Source organism: Corylus avellana, chromosome 8 (assembly GCF_965113065.1).
Source record: "Corylus avellana chromosome 8, dhCorAvel1.hap1.2, whole genome shotgun sequence".
NCBI lineage: Eukaryota > Viridiplantae > Streptophyta > Magnoliopsida > Fagales > Betulaceae > Corylus > Corylus avellana.
In genome coordinates this window covers 693,834-716,115 of record NC_142497.1, presented here as the reverse complement: position 1 = coordinate 716,115, position 22,282 = coordinate 693,834, and the positions used below count along the sequence as shown (strand labels likewise).

General features: G+C 33.7%; 3 protein-coding genes and 1 pseudogene across 3 annotated transcripts; 2 read left to right on the top strand and 2 right to left on the bottom strand.

Moving 5' to 3' along the window:
• Positions 1–624: 624 nt before the first annotated feature.
• LOC132163689 (dirigent protein 19-like) lies at positions 625–1,015 on the bottom strand. Its single transcript, XM_059574056.2, has one exon. It carries the CDS (start codon positions 980–982, stop codon positions 656–658), a length of 327 nt encoding a protein of 108 aa, XP_059430039.2. The 5' UTR covers positions 983–1,015; the 3' UTR covers positions 625–655.
• A 1,584-nt stretch (positions 1,016–2,599) lies between these two features.
• Positions 2,600–3,367, bottom strand: LOC132164350 (dirigent protein 19 pseudogene; annotated as a pseudogene).
• A 9,820-nt stretch (positions 3,368–13,187) lies between these two features.
• On the top strand, positions 13,188–14,644 carry LOC132164297 (uncharacterized). Its single transcript, XM_059574784.2, has one exon. The coding sequence runs from the start codon at positions 13,363–13,365 to the stop codon at positions 14,290–14,292; it is 930 nt and encodes a 309-aa protein (XP_059430767.2). The 5' UTR covers positions 13,188–13,362; the 3' UTR covers positions 14,293–14,644.
• A 5,891-nt stretch (positions 14,645–20,535) lies between these two features.
• On the top strand, positions 20,536–22,149 carry LOC132164345 (uncharacterized). The gene is made up of 2 exons (XM_059574843.2): positions 20,536–21,169; positions 21,796–22,149. The coding sequence occupies exons 1-2, from the start codon at positions 20,596–20,598 to the stop codon at positions 22,143–22,145; spliced, it is 924 nt and encodes a 307-aa protein (XP_059430826.2). The 5' UTR covers positions 20,536–20,595; the 3' UTR covers positions 22,146–22,149.
• The last annotated feature ends 133 nt before the right edge of the window (positions 22,150–22,282 follow it).

Sequence of the window (22,282 nt, the reverse complement as noted above, 5' to 3'; positions counted from 1 at the left end):
ATTTTGAGGCATTTTAGTAGTTAAGTTCCAACGTGAAAGATTTAATTAAAATTTAAGGTCTTTGCTTAGATACTAAGATAAATTACTATTTACTTTGAAAGTTTAAGATAAAAATAAGTAAATGTACTATTTAAAAAATTAATATTATAATAATTATGTCATGTCTTTTCTTATGAGACTTTTATGACAAGATGTTGAAACAACTTGGTCAATCACTTTGGTAAACCTCTAGTGGAACAATGACCAACCCCCATCACAACATGTGGCATATAATACACGTCGGTGCCAAACCCGCGTGGGTATGGCTTGATTCACGGTAGGTAGGGTTACCTTAGATCAATTTTTTTTTTTTTTTTAAAACAAAAATTATGGAGTATTTTGATCTTTTTAGGCATTGTCTTAGAAATTAACAGCTAAATCTAATGGAAGCGGGTCAATTGACTTAAATTGAAAGTACAAAAAATTAAATTGAGAGTTTTTTAAATTTAGAAGAGTCTTTTCCGAACATGCAGGACTTCATGGTCTTTCCAATTTTTTATTTAATTACAAATTTCTTCAATTACAAATTTCTTCAATAACTCATTAATCTCAAGTAATTACATAAATAACACGAATCAACCCCACTTGGCTTGAAGCAATCAAAAGTGGCAGAGCATCAATAATGTAACACATAGACATTGTACTCAACGACGGCGTCCCCTGTCTTCAAATCAAGAGAATGAGTACTGGCTTGAATATACCCCCTAGCAAAACGGAAAAGGCCGCTGCCTCCGACCACCGGCATCTCCCTGACGGCGGAGAAAGCGGTGTTCCTCCCGAGAATGGTGATAGTGCTGCCATTGTACTTCCCTTCAAGGAATGCAAAGTTCATCACCATTAGAAGACCAAGCTCTTGCTGTGAAGCAGAGGCATAAAACCCTTGTGCCTTTCCTACCAATTTTGAGCTCAACTTTGGCCCCAAGGTTAAAGGGTCATCGATCATGGTTACTACACCGAAGCCTGATGATGTGTTGGAGGCCGGCTGCACGACTTGGACGGCAGAGGGATTGCAAGTAGACTTTTCAAGCGTATAGGTGCACTTATCAACTTCACATTAAATTTTCATTAATTTTAAAAACTTAAGAGGTAAGTATAGGTGAATTTAATAATTTTACATTTTTTCCTCGTGTCTTGACTTTTTTCATCTCTATGTAGCTGGGGAGAGTGTGGATTGAGATCTCCTACAATTCTCTTTAAATTTGAGATTCTCAAATTCATAAATATCAGTCATTCATTTCTTTTAATCGTCTAAAATAAGTTATGTTTCCTTATTTAATAAGATTGATGAGAGTAATTTTCTCATTTATAAGATGGATGAGGGCAGCTTTCTTAGTAAATTTTGAAACATGGTTTATTTTAGACGTTTGATGAGATGAATAACTGAAATTTATGAATTTGAGAATTTCAAATTTAAAAAGAATTGTAGGGAATCTCAATTCAGAGAGTGGGGTTGACTGGCAGATGTGACTTGGAGAAGAAGGGATGATACCCTGGCCTCTTTCTGCTTTTTGCATCAAATGAGATGATGAGTGAGTTAGGTCCACAGGGTGCACTTATTTTCTACATACATGATACATTTATGGGATCATCTACAGCATGTCAGACAAAGAACTGAGGCAACAAGAAAAAAAGATACACCAAAATAAGAGAAAAAAATAAGGCAAAAACAGGGGAACTTTCCCTTCAAGCAATGCAAAGCTGCAGTGTCCTCTTAAAATCCTTGTGCTCTTCCTTATATGCCAATTTTGAGCTCAATTCTGGTCCCATGGTTAAAGGGGTTATCCATCCATCATCATTCATCCATATTGAACCAAAGTCTAGCTGTTGATGTGTCGGACGGTGGTGGGACAATTTCTTCTACAGCAGTGTGATTACGACCACCGACAATGTCATATTGGCAAGCCAATAGAAGCAAAAGTGGGTGAGTTTTTCTTTCTTGAAAGTTTATGCAAATGCTATGAGAATCAGATGACACACCTTTTGGATAATGGAAGACACCCTCTTTTTGCTTTTGCCTCAAATGAGATGATTATGAGTGAGTTAGGCCCAAGGCATGCATTTCTTTTTTTTCCATGTCACATGCATATGCATGTATGGGACCATTTAGAGCTAACTTTGGTCATGGTACAAAAAATATATTGAAGAAAGGCTCATAAATATCCATTTTGATAGACCACATATATATTTGACCAATCGAGGTTCGGAAACGGACCTAAGAGCCTTAGAGTTTAGGTTACGATGTTAAAGTTCGAACCGTAAGCCTCAACCATACCATGAAGATCAACGCAAAGAAACATAATTAATAGACATGAGGAAAAAAATTAATCCATATAGCTCAACCATGCTAATCATGCTAAATATATATATAATTTAGTAAAATTAGTACTATACATATATATATATATTTCACACCAGGAAAACACCTTCTGGAAAAATTCATACAAATAGTGAACAGAGTCTGCAATTTATGTTAGAAGTAGAGCATTGCAAATATATTTTAATGTTAGATAACACAGATCACCAACACAGTTGATATTAAAAGTATAGAGAGGTGGTAATATATAATATATTCATCTAAATAATAATAATATATACATATAATCATGTGTTTTTCGGCCTGCCGGAGGAGAATAGTTAAAGGTGGCCAACATTATTGAAAGCTATTATAGATTTCGTCTCACAAGAGCAATCAAGTGATCAAAGGTCATGATGAGCATCAATAATGCAACACATACACATTATATTCAACAATGGCATCTCTGGTAGTGGAATTAGAATAGTACGTCTTTATCTGAGCATAACCCCTAGCAAACCGGAAAAGCCCGCTACCACCGATCACCGGCATCTCTCTCACCTTTGAGAACACTGGATTCCTCCCGAGGACCGTAACCGTGCTACCGTTGTATTTGCCGTCGATGAACGCAAAGTTCATAGCCATTAATAGGCCAACTTCTTCTTGTGAAGCCAATGCATAAAACCCTTGAGCCCTTCCAATCAACTTGGAGCTCAACTTAGGCCCTATGGTCATTGGATCATCGATGATGTTTATTGCACCAAAGAATGTTGCTGATGCGTTGGCCACCGGTGGCACGATTTGAACAGCAGAAGGGTTACGACCGCTAACAATGTCGTGCCAATAGAAACGGATATGAGTGAGCTTTTCTTTCTTGTCGAGCCCGACAAGCCTCTGGTCTAGGTTTCTAGCAAAACCATGGTTTTCTCCGGTGACAAGAATCATGGCCAGGAGAGAAAGAAGGGAGAAGATGATGAACTTGGAAGCCAAAATGGGAAGAATTCTAGCCATGGTGGGTAATACGGGGTCGCCACTCAAAATCAATGCACAAGTTATACTAAGTTGTGTCTCTATTCATATAGTGGGGTGAGCTCATCTTGAGTAAGATCGAATATATTAACTAAAAAAATTAAATTTACAAGTTAATGATTTAATATGTTAGCAGAGCAAAGATTATGAGTTTAAATTATGTCTCTGTCATTTACCTCTCATTTTAATTAAGTATTTCACGCTGTGAAATGCCATGTCAATTTTGATGTATAGAAAGGTAAATTAGCATACGGTTTTGGCCTACTCAGAGATAAAATAAATTAAACTTAACCCTTATCAAAATTAAATTGGACCCTTCATTCATGCGTTTATTGTCTTTTTAGATGAGAAATTATGGTTCCATCCCTAGGTGAGTGTAACATTTAAAAGCTTGCACTTCTCTTCTAGAATTATGACAAAAAAAAAGTTATATTTTAGGTTGTTGGACCAAACATGAAAATCATTAAATTTGGGAATATTTATTTTATTACATGGTGACAGACAATGAACCAAAGGGGCTACAGTTTTTAATGATTGTTAATCCATGCTCATTTGATCAGCTTGAGCACCTTTTAAGCTTTCATGATGGATTGGTTTAAAGCCAAGAATTTTATATTATTCAGATTTTATTATTATTATTATTGGTTGGTGATGCAGGCCCTCATGGGCATAAAATATATGAAACTTAGCTTAGAAACCGGGATTAATCATGCAATCTGTGACAACCCTGCAAAGCTGTAAGAGAGGCTAGAGTCGGCCACTTTTTCCTAAAACTGGATCTTGCAATCCGACTCTTTGTAATCTGAGCAGAAGAATTGTAAGAGATCTCAATTTGTAAGAAGCGGCCGACTTTAGCCTCTCTTGCAACTTTGCGGGGTTGTCACAAATTGCAATCGATGTTTAATATTGTGATTTCATAAATTAAAAAAAATGAGATTTTAAATCAAATTGCAAAAAATAGATTATTTGGAACTGCATTTAAAAAAAAAAAAAGTGCGATTTGTTCTGCCTTTTCAAATCGCTGGTAAAGATGTAATTTTTTGAAAACACATAATTTTTAAAGGTTAAACTGTAATTTTGACAAATGCTTAACTACATTTTTAAATTACAATTTTAAAAATCACGAAACCAAATATGTTTAATAATTTGAGCGAATGTATGGACAACCCCAGCAAAGTTGCAATTACACGCTAAAATGGTACGGATTGTTATTTTAATTTATTTCTTTAATTTTCTAAAAGAAAAAAAATTATTTCTTTAATGCAAAAGCAAAAAAAGAACACATCAAGGATCAAGGACAGTTCTTCTTTATGAGTTTTGGTTATCAGTCGCTTTAAAACAAATTAAAAACAATCTCAACTTAATTATAAAGGTAATCACTGTATAATTTCTACTCATAAAGCATAGTCTCCAATTGATTGAGCTACTTTTGAGAACGATAATCATTCTCTTTTGGAGAAGGGAGAAGGAGATCATCCATGCATGATAAGTTGTATGGTCAATGGTACCCTTCTTCCTTAATTCTCTTAAAAGATGCTTTTACTACTTAAACCAATGGGTACTTTTGGAAAAAGAATATTTCATTTTAACCCATCAAGGCCTGCTTCCAATTTTCGCCCAGTTAAGTTTCTTTACTTATTAAGCCCAAGAGGCCATTAATCTTCTAAGGTTGTGTGAGTTGTTTGAGGCCTACAAAATTCTTCCAATCTCATTTGTTTAGCAGTTTCCAAACCCATGAACTGTTACCAATTTATGTTTTATATGAGTGTGATGATAGATGCTTAACACAATCATATGACTCGTACGTGAGTGATCATCTCTATGAACTCACATCTCACTATCTAAAATTCTAAGATCTTTCGTGTTCTATCTATATTGATTTGCTGTAATCTTAATTTTTTAGCATTCTTTTCTTGTAAGTTTAAGAATGAGTTTTACTTGAAATTTATATCATTTTGTATCACACTTACCACCACATTGAGTATGTGATCGGACCCAACTCTTCAAGCATGAAATTAAATCAGTTGCAATTTGGTGGTCGAGTTGCAAAGAAGATGAGCTATATGCTTGATTACAATGTCTTGATATTATGTATAGGTAAAGTGTTGAGTTATTGAATTCTAATAAGTAAATTGAGCCGCCAGAACCATCAAGTCAGTATTGATAAAGTAGAACTCTCATTGTGAATTCCTAACCACCAACTCTTTCTTCAGCTCTTGGGCTAAATGTATTGCATTGGGCCTTTGTTCTTTGACCGGATCTATTTGGTCCATCTCCTTGCCCCTTCCTTTTTTATTATTACTAGTTTATAACCCGCGTTATGCGCGAGATTCTTCATTATAATTTAATTTTAAAATTTAAACACATCATTTTTTATTATAAGTTAAAAAGACGTATAAAAATATATCTCACCTCTTTAAATGAAAAATAAATAAATCTTTGTTCCTATAAATATATATGATTTGAAATGAATAGTATAAAAAAAAAATTAGCAACCGGAATACATGGATTATAATATAGTTAACAATGCTAATTAATGAATGTGGATTATATTGAAATATAATTAACGCAATTAATTATATTGAAATATAATTAACACAATTAATGACGTCTTTATTATTATTTTTTTTTAGAATCCTAAACGTATTAATATACATATTAAATTGACTAAATGTATTAATACATAATAATTTGATTTATATATTTTTGTTTCCTTATTTGATTCGGACATTAATAATACTTAATTTATTGAATAATTTATATAAAATTTTTTTTTGAAATATAATTAATACAATTAATGACCGATTTTTTAAGGAAAAATTAGTTAAAAAATTATACCTTAAATTACCGATTTAACCTTTAAAAAAAATAAATTTACATCACATGTCGTAATTTTAAAATACTTCTAGAAAGGGTTTCGACTTTTATATATATATAATATGAAAATCGCAAGGTTTTCTAACCTTTTGGGACTCATATTTCTTGACAGAAAAAGTCGTTGTTGCTTTGATGGGTTAGGTCTACTATTCTGCCACTTTTCATCTTCTCCAAAGTAAAACTACGGCTCTTAATAAATGAAGTCATATGAAAAACGGCTGGGAAAAATAGATCTCTGGGTTTCTAGAATGCCTCTCAGTCCACGGCTAGTTTTTCAGTCATAATAATAACCTTATCACTTCTATTTCCGAGCAAAGAACTAAAACCTCTGAGATATTCAAAGGATGTTTTTAATTATTTATTGTTAAAAATAATAATAATTTAATATTACATTATTACCTGTCACCAACTGTTGGTATTATATTCACCACATGGTTTTTTTTTTTTTTTTTTTGGTGGGGTTTAACAATTTAGATTATATAATTAATCGTATTCTATATTTTTTTTATACTTCACTAACATGGGCACCCGCGTACCAACATATTGTTAGTTGTATCATTAAAATCATCAAACCCACAAAATCTTGTTTCTTATTAGTTTGTCTTATTCATAATCATACTTAGACAAACATTTTACCATTAGCGGGTTTAGGTAAATCCAATTTTAATTAGAATTATATTCATTAGAATTGAGACATGTATTCTTTACATCTTCGTCAACTCCAACTAGATCCGAATCCACAAACAAATAGCTATACTCTTTAGGTGCACATGGCTTCAATGATTCTCTTTAATAACTTAATGTTTCTTGCAAGTTAGCTTCAAACCAGCTTGACTTATTTGTCACTTTAATACAAATGTTTAATATGATTTGTCCTTTGATCACTTAAAGAAAATAGTCCAAGACATATTTTAGTACAATTTTTTTTCTCTAAATTGGATTAAAGGAATTTATTTTCATTTAGTTTATTAAATTGACACGAGTCTAAAATACATGTAATTCTTATATATTTTTAATTCTTACATTCATTTATATTTATAAAACATGTAAAAATCACATATATTTTAGACACGTGTTAGTTTATTAAACTGAATTAGAAAAAACAAAAAATTAACCCAATTTAGAAAAAAAAAAAAAAAATTATCCTATTTCATTATGCTTTCTTAAAAATTGCTTTAATCACAAAGTGGGACTGATGTCATGGTTAGAAAATGTTCATTAGGAGAAGTCAAAACTTTCAAACGTTGCCTTTTGGGCTTTTTGGACCAAACCCTTTCCCACTAACCTTCTTATTTTTCAAATCAGCCATAATAGGCAAGAACAAGGTGGGTGGGAGAGAGAGACAGACAGCTCAAGTTTAGTAGTTTACCTTATGCTTATGTATTTCATTAAATAGAATTTAATTCAGTATTAATTCTACAGTTTACCTCTCATTTTAATTAAATATTTTACATCATTGTACCACTTACAAAAGGAGGGTCTGTAATTTGAGCAACCTGGCTATCTCCTCAGGTTGCTCTCCTTTGCTTGTTGAAGGTGAATTCTTGATAACTATTCTCTCTATAAAAGATACTCGCCTCTCTTTTCAGATTAGAGACCATAACCGGTTGTTGTTGATATTCATAACTAGCTCCTCTCTATCTCATAATGGAAGGCTTTGAAAGTTTCTAGATGTGCCAACTTTGTTGCACACCATGTTGTTAAATGGGCGGCTTCCCACTTTATGTTTGGAAGCATTCTCAATCTTTCTCCTTTTCTTTCTTCTCTTCACATTAGGAGTGGCAAGGACCTTCCCTTGTAATTCCCCTGCTTTGGTTTCCCTTATTTGAATAAAAAAAAAGAAGAAGAAGGAGGGTTTGAACCCAAAAACTTTAACAATTTCATGTTCTAATAGCATGTTAAAATCATTATTCATTCCAAAAGTTTAAGTTGATAGAAAAAAAACAAATTTAATCAATACTTTAACAAAAACATCTCAGTTTCATTCCTAGCTAGGTTGATCCGATCCATGTTGAGAGAGATTATTTGCCCATGATCAAAGGGCGATGAAATTAAAAGTTTGCAGTCGAGATAAAATTCGACCCATTTAATATGATGAATTATTGGCCTCTAAGCAACCCAATGACTTTATTAAAAAAAAAAATCGAGAGAAATCTTATTAAACTTTTCTAAAGATCTTAAATTAACGTCATATATTACATACTCAGTGACGCTTAGTTAGAATCATACAATATCAATGGAAAAGATTAAGAGGCAAGATTACAATACATTAAAGAAAACGTGAGTTGCTGCTTTTGTTTTTGTTTCAAATTCATGTTCTGTTAAAGGTTGGCAGACGTCAGCGCTGACTTAAATCCGATTTGTAGGGTTAATCTGGCATTCATCATATCGTCTAATTAATTAATATACACGTACCATTTGATTGGTCAGACTTGATCGCCAAGTAATACTACTAATAAGATAACCATTTCTGACCTGATAGTGATTGGCTGCTTCCTAATGATAATTAATGCTAAACTTCACTCTAATTATATTTTAATTAATAATTAATATTTTTTTCAATACAAGCTCTAACCGATTATCTATTCAATTATCTATTTTTTAATAATTTTTTCAATACAAGCTCTAACCGATTATCTATTCAATTATCTATTTTTTAAAAATATTATTTTTATTGAAAAGAGGGTGAGAGAAAAAAAAAATAAAAAAAATTGCTTCAATGTACATTATGTACTACAGTAACACTTATATGTAAATTACTTAGAGTAACAAAGTTTTGATTTTAAAACATTTGTTGAATAAGGGTCCGTTTGGGTTTGCAATTTTAAAAGTGCGATTTAAAAATAAGGATTTTAAAATATACGATTTGAAAACGTGATTTTTAAAATCCCAGTTAAGCGTTTGAGAAAATCGCAATTTGATCTTTAAAATCGCAATTTAACATTTAAAATTGTGCGTTTTTCAGAAAAACAAACTCCTTACTTGTGATTTGAAAATATAGATTTATACATTTTCAAAATCGCAAATTTTTAAAAACGCAATTCTAAATAACTCATTTTCTGCGATTTAGTTTAGAATTCAATACCAAAGCACCCTAAAAAGGGCTAATAATAGCTAAATATTACCGTCCCTTTAGAGCGTTGACCGAGAAGAAAAAGTAAATGGAAATTAAAAACAAAAAACAAAAAACAACATTAGCATTGATATGAATTGATAGATGATATTACTTTTGAATTGATTTATTATTACATACAACAATTTGATTAGAAAGAAGAACAATCAATCATTCAACAAAGTTGTTAATCTTTTAATAACAATCATATTGTGTATCATCCTCACCATACTAATCAATCAATAACGTCACCACATTGAGCACCCAGTCTAATCTATACGTTAATTAACAATGATCGGCTCCATAGAACATGTGCTCTAAACGGACAAAGAAACAGTAAAAGTTGTATATATATATATAAAAATAAATAAATAAATAAAAAAGCATTAATGATAAATCTATTACAAATATAAGAATATTAACAACTGTCTCTTCTTCTTGTCTTGTATTGAAAATGAAGATATCAAATATTTTTAATTTTCCTTTTATTTTTTTTAAAAAAATCTTATTTAATCCAATCCTAGTACGTTCACGTGTGGGGACGGAATTCAAATTCTCAATAATTTATTGTGAAGATTATCGGCTATTCAGACAATAAATATAAAAAAGTTCATATCAAAACAAAAAAGACGACTGACCGCTCATAATTTGTTCAAAAAATGAGGGATTGTTAGAAAGTTCGATGAACATAATTAAGGATCTGTCGTACGTAGCACAAGATAATCGTATAAGTTGACCATTTTGGGGAGGAAATGTCGTGCAAGAATGAAATATATATAAGAAAAACATGTGGATGACATGTTTAATGGGAAATCCAGAAAAAACCAATGAAACTGACTGTAGAAAAATCATGACCCATTTTGGAGTTGGGACAATGAATTTAGACTTTTAAAAGAATGTTTTAATAATAAATGCTTTAATTATTTCTTCAAGAACTCCATGGGAATATTTACCTTTATAGGTCCAAACGCCGTCGTCATCGCAATCGGATAACCCCATGAGAATATCCAATATATATATATATATAAGACTAAAGCACCCTTGTATTAAAAAAAAAAAAAAAAGAAGAAAAAAAGCACCCAAAGTCAAATCTTCTTCTTTTATTTTTTCCCAATAAAAAAATAGTATGTGTAGTGAGTATCAGTGCTAATTAACTAGCTTAGTTTGCTTGGGTGAAGTAAGAAACTTGCTAATTGTGTTTGCTAATGCATACCACCCACACGTCAATCAACCAAAAATTTGGGTGTTTGGAAAATGATAAGAAAAATGCTTTGCGAGGGTGATATATATGCAAGCCAAACCGTTTCTATGTTTTCTTACATCGGGTATTTCAGTATTTACTACAATTTGATTTGACAATCCATGTGGCTTTGTCAAGATTGTCAAGTCAGTGACAATCGGGTTTAATTGTTTAGTGGCTGATGTGATGTACACTTACAAATTGACGAAGTTCAAGTGGTATCGCTAACATCATCCACAACCAAATTTTGTTATTTAATGACAGATACGGTAAGTGTTATGTGAATTGTCACGTAAGCTTGTAAGAGGCTTGTAATAAAAGTTGTAGTTACCCTAACGGCACTCAAAAAAGCAATTCAGAAAAGTCGTTATTTAGTAGGTTTGATAGCGGGTTAACTAACTAGCTTATAGATATCTTGAGTGTAGTAAGGAACTCAAAAATTTTGTTTGCTAATTCAATTAAACAAAAATTTTGGTATTTGGAAAAGATACATGTAATTAAATGGGTTCAGCAGTACTTAAGAGAAGTTGACAGCAGAAATTTCCTCTCCACATCCATTTTATGGCTATTATTGTCTTTTTGGTCAATGAGAAAAATTGAACTCTAGAAACCTTGGCCTTTTGTCAACGCCATTCTAGAGAGGTGGTAGCAGCAAATATTGATGAAGAAAATTGTGGTTAGAATTCAACAATCTTCACCTGAATAGGAAACTTTTTGGATTGGGATGAGGTTAAATTCAAATATTTCGACCAGACCATACAACTTTGCATGAAACACCTGTCTGGTCCCCCTCCCATTGACTAAAACAAAACAGAGCAACCTACAAATCTTTAATATTTTATGTTTTTAAATGTATTTTGGGTGTGTGTGTGTGTTTTTTTTTATTAGAGAAAATAATGTGACGTAACGTGAAAACCGTTTTTGTGTTTTGAGTTGTTTGTTAATGTATTTGACTTAAAAATAGGAAAACAAATGTATTTCGGTGTTAGATTTAGGTATGTTGTCGATTTGATTCGTATAATTCCAATTTAGATAATTTATTGTCAACTTATTTTTATTCAATTCCGGTAAGTAAATGATGTTCGATGACACGAAGCTACGTGTGACATTAAAACAACGTTGTTTTGATTAAAACAATTTAAGAAAAATTTCTAAAAAGAAAGAAAGAAAGAAGAAAATTGGGTTGTCGGGTTCGAATTTAAATACCATACAATCTCCTATCCAAAGACAAAGGGAATGAAAAATGGAAGAGGGTTGTGAGAAGATATATATCCCTTGCTATAATAACTTGTTCGGCCTGATAAACCCTACTCTAATAAAAGCCTATATTCAAAGAGAGAGCCCCCTTTCACAACCCTACTCAAAGAAGAAGCATCATGGATAATAAGAGGATCCCTGTCTGTCGAGTTGTCACCCAAAATGGGCACTTTGGTGGGGTAGAGCTCCCTAGAGCCTAGTGGCAGTGACCTTCCAAGTCCCATTCAATATAATTCCAAGTTCTGGTTTTGGATTGAAGCTCTAGAAATGGCTGCAATTTGATTTCACTCTGTTCTTTTTCTTTTTCTCCTCTAGGGGTGAAGGAAAGGAGAAGGGACCACCTTCAATCATGAGTACATGATTCTCCTAAAATGGAAATAACGCTCGATAAGAGAGATAGAGAGAGATCAAAATTGCCAAAATATTTTTAAAACAGAATTCTTTTCATTTTTTTTTTCTTATAAGATTAACCTTCATTTTTTTTTTCTTTTCCTGTTTTTAAGTCAAAGATATTAAAAAACAATCCAAAATACACAATACTTATCTAAACATAAAAATTATTTTTCACTTTTATATTATATTTAAACACTTTTTAAAACCAAACCCAAAAATTAATCCCCAAAACACATAGCAAACATATCATGTACCCATGTGACATAAGAAATGGGAATTCGTGTTCGTGTGAGAATTTGTGTTCGCGTGTCATGTTCAAGTCATATTGAGGCATGAATATAAGACTATATAAGCCAATTATAAAACAATCTTAATCAGCTAATTTCATGTTGTGTTCATATTAGGTTTGTGGGTGCACTGGGTGGTGTCAAAAATTGCTAGTCTAAAAATGTCGTTTATCGGGTTCGGATCGTGTCGAGACATGAATATAAAGACTATATAAAAAAACCCTTACTCGACCCATTTAATGAAATTATTTCATTTAAAATTATAGGAACAAGATGGACAATAAACTTAAATTTAGAGTGACAAAAAATTATATTAATCTATCATTTATCAACCAAACAAAAGGGACAATGCCGTCAATTGACCAATAATTTGGATTAGAGAAATCGAAGTTGTCTTCTTTTAGGGTTCTAGAAACAGGATCCGGCTTGTAAGCCAAGAAACAGGGTGCTAGCTAAGCTCATTCATTCCTAAGAGTTATTGGTCAATCGTCGTTAATCTTATTCCCCAAGTCAGAATGCAAAGTTCAAACTTTAAAGCCCACCTCAGAACTCAGAAGCCTCTAGACCCTTTTACCCCCTTGGAATTTCAACCAATCCCCCCTCTTAAAAACCCCCCTCCCCTTTCCCCCCCAATGCTTCTTCACCACTCCCTCTCATAAATTTTTGTGCTTTCTTTCCCCTCTTTCCCAACAACAACAGAAAAACAGAGAGACAGAAAACAGAAAACAGAAACCAGAAATTAAGCCACCCTTCTTTAATTTCCTCTTTCTCTCTCTCCCTCTCTCTCTAAGGACAAGACACCCAAGCAAGAAGCTTTGAACTTTGTCTCAAAAAAATGGGGACTTTGATCGGGCATGTTGCTCCAGGCTTTGGCTTCTTCATGATTGGATTATGGCACCTCTTCAACCACATCAAGCTCTATGCTCAGCACCCAAATTCCTACACCTCTCCTCCATGGTTTCCCACCTCAAGATCCAAATACTTGGAGCTTTTTTTAATCATTGGAGGCTGCTGTGCCTCCATAGCCATGGAGCTCTTCATCGGCCCTGACCGGCACCAACCGCTTGACCCGGATGGAACCATCCCCTCCAACCATCTCCACAACTTCGAACACTCCTCCATCTCAATGACTTTCCTGGTCTACGCCGCTTTTGCCATTGTTCTTGACAAAATCGGCGCCAAAGCTAAACAGGGGTTGACCCAATTGCTCGGCGCCATAGCCTTTGCTCAGCAGCTTCTTCTTTTTCACCTGCACTCGGCTGACCACAAGGGCCCGGAAGGCCAATACCACTTGCTTCTGCAAATTGTTGTTTTTGTTTCTTTAGCCACCACTCTCATGGGAATTTCTCTCCCCAAGAGCTTCTTGGTCAGCTTTGTAAGATCTGTCAGCATATTATTTCAGGGTCTTTGGTTTATGGTGATGGGTTTCATGCTTTGGACGCCTGGATTGATTCCCAAAGGCTGCCTCATGCACCTTGAAGTGGGTCACAAAGTGGTCAGGTGCTCTGGAGACGAATCTCTTCATCGCGCTATATCTTTGGTAAACATTCTGTTCAGCTGGCTCTTGATTGCAGTCACCATTTCTGCAGTTTGCTTCTTCTTGGTTTTGGATAAAGGTTTTGGCGAAAAGGTTGCGTATGTTTCATTGAGAAGGGAAGAAGATAATCCTGATGATGTTGAGTCCCAAAAAAGCAGCAAGCTTGGCAATTCAAAAAGCTTTATTCAAATGGGAAAGGCCTTTTCACCCATTGACATGGAAAGGTAGATGGTGGAAATAACAAAAGGAAAGGCAAAAGATTGATGTGGTTAGGAATGTGTACAAAAGTATTAGGTTGGTGGGATCGCTCTTTATTTAATTAATTAATTAAGCCAGCAGTAATCTTCTGGCTTAATGAAGAAAAAAAAAAAAAAACTTTGGGGGAAAGTGCTTGGGGGGTAGATGGAAAATGGTGTCAAATTGTTTGGTTTGCATTGATGGCTTTTAGCTTAGGGGTGAGTCCTTTTGTGTTTGTGTGTATAGATAAAGTAAAAGGAGGGGAGTTGTTTATAGTATCTTCAAAGCACCAACTTGTGTAAATCTTAATTCTTGGTTTGATATAATGTATTAAGCTTGTGGTTCAATGAATTCTTCATGATTTCATAGATTTAGGCATCTTTTGTTAAGTTGTTTATATTTTAAACTTGATTCGAAAACAGAGGGAAAAAAAAAGAAATTAGTTTTAGTTTAATTTCAATTAAAACTAAACTCGTTAAGATTGAAACACGTTAGTCGTATGCCCTAATACCAACGGGTCGTGTGAACTCCAGCCGCAAATGGGGTTAACTTGCTTTTCTACGAGACTGTCAATTAAGTGGCTAATTATTTGGAAAAAGGATTTGAAATGGTCTAAGACTGCTGCTGCATATGGGATATTCCTTCTGAGCAACAGTTTTAATGTATTAAGGTAACATCCTTGTCGAGTCAGAAACTACACCAATCTGTGTCCTCATGATTACGGTGGCCCGTGCCCCGCACTTTAACAAGATGAATATTCAAAGCAATCTGTACCTGGAAAATGACCTTTTTCTATTCTAACACCAAAAACCCAATTAAAAATAATAACAATAGTGTATAAATCTTGATGATGGGTCTTCTGGCTTTGTTTGTTAATAATGCTTTTTAAAATATTTTATTTTATTTTATTTTTTATTTTTTTTAAAAAAAAGTGTTTTGATGTGATATTTTAAAGTAAAAGTAATTTTAAGTGTTTGTTAATATTTTTATTTAAAAAAAAAATAATCAGACAAGCCAGGAGCTCCCACATCCACGTAATTAGGATAAGACATAATTGATGTGGGCCATATAAAAGAGCATAAATCTGACCTGTTTATCATATTAAAAGATTTCCAAGGGAAATATGATGAACTGAAAAAAGATATTGAACAAGATTTGGTTTATCTTAAAGTTCTTGAGTTATATATATATATATATATATATATATATATATATATATGTCACTATTTGTTCCCTTGTTTATTTTAATTCCTCGAGCCCCTTCATACTTTATTGTAGGCTTGAGATAATGTCACATTTTCTATCCCTTTTAATTAAAGAGAGAAAATTTCGTTTTAATTACTTCTACTTAGGGTAAAGATTTGAGAACTTGTTCAGTCATGTATGCTGCTTCATGACAAAGATAAGACTATCTAGAAGGAGGGGGAAAGCATGATACACTATGCATAGTAAATTAGACGAACAAGAAACGACTCAGTGCTAAATATGAATGTGATCTGAATTTTTAGTAATTTGTTGTCTGTATTACTAACGATTTGAACAACAAATATGAGAGAACTCTTTTGAGCTCACCTGCTCAAATAGAAGTAGGTTGTCCGAGATCTATTTAGATAGGTGAGTCTCATAGGACTCTCTAGCAATTCATTCAAACAACAAAATTGTCGAAATCTCGGTGTCCTTAATTTTCTTTTTGAGAAACTTACCTTATGTTATTCTTTCGTTTGGATATTTTCACTCTAAAGCCGGTCACATCATCACAGTTTGCCCTTTGATAAAATCTATAGTTTCCCCTCTTAGATTTTTCAAACAAAAGTTACCTAAAAGTCCATGAATAATCCAATAAAGTTCTCGAAATAGTTCTAAAAGTTAACATCTTGAATGTGACATATTGTTAGTCTAATCAACCCATGCTAAGTTGATATATCAAGGTAGGTTTGGATAGAAGAGTTGGATATGATGCATGCCCTTAAGAAATCTCTTGCGTCTGGTGGGGTGCAGTGTCTCTTCAGCCAAGGAGTGGGGCAGGATAAGAAGAATATATGGCATAGCCATATGCAGGGTGCATGTATCCATGCATGGATATATATTGCACTACTTTGAATAGCAAGCTGATTACAACATTATCCCTTTTCTAACACATCTATATACATTCAACTTTTTGTTAAGAACAACTATGATTCACACTGAAATAGAAGGTTTCTCATATATATATATATATATATATAATAAAAAATTTTAAAAAAAAACTCTCTCTGAAGCAAGAGCCAATGTGATTCATGTGGGTTGCTTTATTTCTGAATTTAAAAATTGCTTCGTTGGAACTGAATAAATGGAACTATGATATGACTGTGTTATTTGAAGAGTATAGGACATGTTTGGTATGCACAATAGACACCTTAAATGAATTGACAATTCTATAGAAATAGTTATTATTTGTTTGGTGGAATAAACATTCCCACTATAAAGAGAAATAACTATTATTTAAGAACAAAATGGAGTTCTCAAAATACCTATTATTATTATTATTATTATTTTTAAACCCAGAATTTATAATTTTAAAAAAAAAAAGGACATTTTTACTATTTTATGGGTGGCTGATCACCCATGGGGTGACCGGCCACCCTAACTGAACATTGGGGATGGTTGCGGTCATCCCCCAAGTGTCGTCAGGGGTGGTTGCGGCCATCCCTGATACTCGTTGGGGTTAGTCTTGTCCACTCTGGCCCAGTGTTCTATTAGGATGGTCGGCCACTTATAAAATATTAAGAATTCTTTTATATATAAACCTTGTGTATTTTCAAGACTTCGATTCAATTCTAATGAAGCCTCATGTTATCACTAAACAAAATAATAGCTAGGAATTGTGGTTCTATTCCAACCTTTTGTTTTAGTAGAATAATTCAAGAAATTTTGAGCTTCATTATTACTTTAAGGTAGGTGGAAGCACATCACCCTAAGCCTTCAAAGCAAACTAACATAGTTTAAAATAGCATGCATAATGTAACTTTATTCCTTGGTTCAAACAAGCTATATATGAAGCCTTAAAGTGCAGCAAGATTATGAGAAGGAAATTAGAAAGATAAAGATATATATAATAGCATAAGTAACGCCTAAGATTTCTGCCACGTACGATAGAATTTTAGTTGTTGCACCTAACTTCTTAGTTCCCCTGAATAAGCTCTACTACTTCTCTATTAATTGATTGATTAACTTATCCTTTTGCTTCACTTGATTGCATGTCACTTTGCCTTGCCACGTAACCACAAACTTGCCCTAATTAATTAATCTCCTACGAATATGGCTAGAGTAATTAAGAACTTACCAAGTCAATAAAATAATCTCTTTGACCAAACATTAGGAAAAACATATGTAATTAAAGCATCATAATCCCTTTATAGTAACTAATTAACCACTATATATCTTCGGCCACGTACATTTCATCCAAAAACAATGAAAAGCATCATCGGCCAGTTGGGCTGCTTAATTGGCTACTTTAAAAGATTTCTAAGTATACTCTAATCAACCTCCTAATCTATATGATTAGCTGCAATGTTTTCTAAATATTACAAATTTCTACAGTTTACTCATATTAAACCTTAATGTTCACATCCATCACGTTTATAGCACACCATAATATTTTTTCAAACAAAACAAAAAATACCCACCAAACCACATTAACAAATAGAGCCGTTGTAATAACCATTAGAATAATATTTGATTAAACCAATCTCTATGGTTTATTTCAATTCCCTCACTCTTTTGGTCGGACCCAACTCAACGAATCAAGAACTCTTAACTTTATTAAAGATGCCAACTTCTAATAAGCTTGAACGTGCTAGTTGGTTCAGTGTGATAAAGATATATATCAACTCATTTATATATACTGCAAAATGTTCCTTACACGCGAATATGATAGAATTTTTTTATTAATTAATAACATGATCTAAAATTTTATTATTAAGGGACATCTAACACTTGGTCATATCCCCATGCATGTGATCATAATTATCTATAAACCTTTTATAAGATTTGTCTTCCATGCATATGTAGTGCTTAATCTAATTTTGATCCATTAATTTGAAGCTCAATCAACTCCACGTCAAGGAAACCTCTTATAATTAGAGTGTCCGAATTGCACGCAATTTGTGCACTCTATAGAGAGGAGGTTGTGAGGCTTAGACAGATAGGGGGCTTAGCCGCTTAGGGGCAGATGGGTTTCGCTGCCCGAACTTGTGCATAACACTCATCTTTATAGAGTGCCTAAATTACATGTAATTCAAACACCCAATTATAAGGTAGATCGTCGTTGAGTTTACTTATATATGCCAATTTTTCATTTTAACGTGCGAGCTTGTGGACATTGATTTGAGGACAAATATGGGGGATTTTCATAACTTTTTGAGATTTGTGCTTGTCTTCGATTGCTTTGCAATAACCTAATTATTTATTATTTATTTTTAATTAAATGAGAAAAGGGTTACAAGGAATCAAAACACTAAAAAATTGGTGGGCTCCGGTCCAAACAACAACCCAAAACGAAAGAAGTGCAAAAATACAAACAAATGGTAAGAAATGGAACAAACAAGTGACTCAATCCTCTCATGTGCCGCATAAAGCAATTACCGAAACAAAAATGACACAGATTAAGACGAACTTAATTGAACCCTACAAGAAGAACCTAGCTAGTTGGTGGTATTGCCACTCTCTTTTTCTCAAAAAAGGGTGGAATTGAAGCATGGGAAACTTCCTTATTTAATGTTAAGATCGTTGTTTGTTCAATCATTTAATCTTTCGTGCTGGCCAATATTACTTGTAAACGTGCTTGGTGAATGCATGTGCACATGCAAGTGATTATCATCAGCTGCCAATACTCAAGCTTCTCCCATTTCACTTTCCATGTCGTGGTCCTTTCTGGTTTTCTCTTTAACGTTTGTATTGTATTGATGTTAATTTGTCTTTAATTTAAGTCTTAACTCTTAAGCAAAAGCCTTACTTGTAATTATGAATGTATATATATACAAGCTAAGGTACATATATTCTTGTACGTACCTGAAATGTCAGTGTTTTGATGTAGACTATATCTAGAAAATTACAGGTGGCAATTGAACCAAAACTTTTCATGTGGTCAATTACAATCGAATTTGAAATAACTTACTATCGGAATGAAAGCTCAAAGGCACCTGAGGACGATTTCTAAGCTCCTTCCAGGAAGATGCATGCAATATGATCAACTTCTAACACAAGATTTTTCGTGTAGAAAAACAATAGTCCTTGGAGACTAATTAAGGACAGTAAATTTCATGTAGATTAACAAAGGACGTGATCAACCAAAACACCTAGAAACTTCCCCATGCAACATCTGCGAAGTTTCTTTGACATGATGAGCCATTGAAGATCAAAATCATTCCAAACTTTGAAAGTGACAATGAATAGTTTTGTGTGGCAACTATCTCTGTTGGTAATGTCTACATCTAAGGGCCAAGGAGATAGATGAGAGTGGGTATTCATCTCTTGTACGTTGTATATTCAGGGGCGGAACTTTGATTTCTCATCGAATGGCCAAGGATGAATAAGGGATTAAACTTAAAAATTAATTAAGCTTGGACCCCGGCCATTGGTTCCATCCCTATGTATACTTCATAGATTCGCGGACCTCTAATGAAAAAAAAAAAAAAAAAAAAAAAAAAAAAGATGATACCATAATATAAGTACTATTTCATAAATATGTCAATAGAATGTAAGATAATTATTGCCATCAATTACATAAGAGATCATTGTTAGGATATTATAACTTTTATTGCATACAAACTGATGTGACGATTCATGTGATACTTGTCACGCTAATTAGCCACTAAAATGTAAACCGTTACATAACAATTAAGTTTATAAACTGACATAACACTAATCGAATACATTAGTCACTAAAAAATAGGCTGCCATGTAACATTTATTTTCACAAAATATGAATTATCACGTAAATTTGTAAAAAATTATAATAAAAACTATAGTAATATTTCTAAAGAAGCCTACGGTCAAGCTTTGTCTGGGTAGATTTATTAATTAAGCACAACTGGGGCCAAATTTGGGCTTCAAATTTTGAACGAACTCACCTGACCAGGCTCAAGAGCTTAGCCCAAATTAGTGCTTAAATATGGTGGAGCAGATATTCAATAATTATCAACCCAACTAATTATAATCACACCTTCCTCAGTGATTCAACCCCAGCCACTCTTTAAAATCCCCACTTTCCCCCCCAATCCTTGTGCATCTCTCTCTCTCTCTTTGTAAGAAAACATGGGGAGTTTGGCAGGACATGTTGCACCAGGCATTGGCTTCTTTGTCATCGGTTTATGGCACCTCTTCAACCACATCAAGCTCCATGCTCAGCACCCAACTTCTTACATCTCTCCCCCATGGTTTCCCACCTCCACATTCAAGTACTTGGAGCTCTTCTTCATCATGGCAGGCAGCTGTGCCTCCGTGGCCGTTGAGCTCTTCATCGGCCCCGACCGCCACCAACCGCTCGACCCGGACGGGACCATCCCCTCCAACCACCTCCGAAACTTCGAGCACTCCAACATATCATTGACTTTACTCGTCTACGCCTCGTTCGCTATGCTTCTTGATCGACATCGAATCGTCGCAAAAGCTCAATATGGGCTAACCCTTCTGCTTGGCGCCATTGCCTTTGCGCAAGAGCTTCTTCTTTTTCACCTTCACTCAGGCGACCACATGGGTCCCGAAGGCCAATACCATTTGCTTCTGCAATTTCTTGTTGCTGTTTCTTTGGCCACCACTCTCATGGGAATTGCTTTTCCTAAGAGTTTCTTGATCAGCTTTGTTAGATCAGCCAGCATATTATTCCAAGGTGTGTCGTTAAATCATCACTTTTATCTCAATTGCTTAAGTTAATAGAAATTGATAAATTTATATTCCAATACACATTTAGACTCCGTTTGTTTTGACAAAGAATGTTTTTCGTCAACACATATTTAGACTCTGTTTTGACATAAGATGTTTTCAGTCGAAAAATATTTTCAACGAAATCATTTTTCAAAAAAAAAAAAAAATGATTTCCGTAAAAATATTTTTCGGCGTTCGGCTCATACGACAAATGAGCAATGGTAGAAAACAGTTGGCGACTCCTGACAACCTCCAGCGAAAGTTTAGCGATTTGAGAAGGAGAAACTTAAACTAGAAAAAATGGTTTACAGTTTTTAAAAAGGAAAACAATTTTTATGGAAATTAAAGAATTTTTCTAGTCAAACCGAAAATGACTACATATTATTTACCATCACACCAAACACGAAAAATATTTTTCAGAAATTATTTTATGCTAAAACAAACGGAGCCTTAACTGAAATTTCGCGAACGACAGAGTCGAGGTTCAAATTCACGACTTTAACTTTAATACCATGTTAAATCACCACTTATCTAAAAAACCTAGAATAATAAAAATGAATGAATTTAATTATTTAATTTATATTTTAACAGGTATTTGGTTTGTGGTGATGGGGTTTATGCTTTGGACGCCGGCATTGATTCCTAAAGGTTGCTTCATGCACAATGAAGATGGTCGGAAAATGGTCAAGTGCTCCGACGAAGAATCTCTTCATCGGGCTAAATCGTTGATAAACATTCAGTTTAGCTGGTTCTTGATTTCAATCACCATTTTTACAGTGTGCTTCTATTTGGTTTTGGTTAAAGCTTACGGGGAAAAGGTGCATTATGTTTCATTGACAAAGGAAGAGGAGCAAGAAAAAGATTTTGATGATCTTGAATCCCAAAAGAAAATCAAACTTGGAGAGTCAGTGAGCTTAATTCAAATGGGAAAAGCCTTTTGATCCATCTACACAGAAAGCTAGAAGATGATCAACAAGAAGAACAAAAAATGTGATTAGGAATATTGTGTACAAAAATATAAGATCGGTGCACTTTGTTTTGCAATTATGTCACTTATTTAACAATACTCTTTCATTTG

Excerpts from the sequence above, each read along its gene's own strand:
- LOC132164345 (XM_059574843.2), top strand. The coding sequence starts at position 20,596 with ATGGGGAGTTTGGCAGGACATGTTGCACCAGGCATTGGCTTCTTTGTC. Across the intron at positions 21,170-21,795 it reads AGCCAGCATATTATTCCAAG|GTATTTGGTTTGTGGTGATG; the intron begins GTGTGTCGTTAA and ends ATATTTTAACAG.
- LOC132163689 (XM_059574056.2), bottom strand. The coding sequence starts at position 982 with ATGATCGATGACCCTTTAACCTTGGGGCCAAAGTTGAGCTCAAAATTG.
- LOC132164297 (XM_059574784.2), top strand. The coding sequence starts at position 13,363 with ATGGGGACTTTGATCGGGCATGTTGCTCCAGGCTTTGGCTTCTTCATG.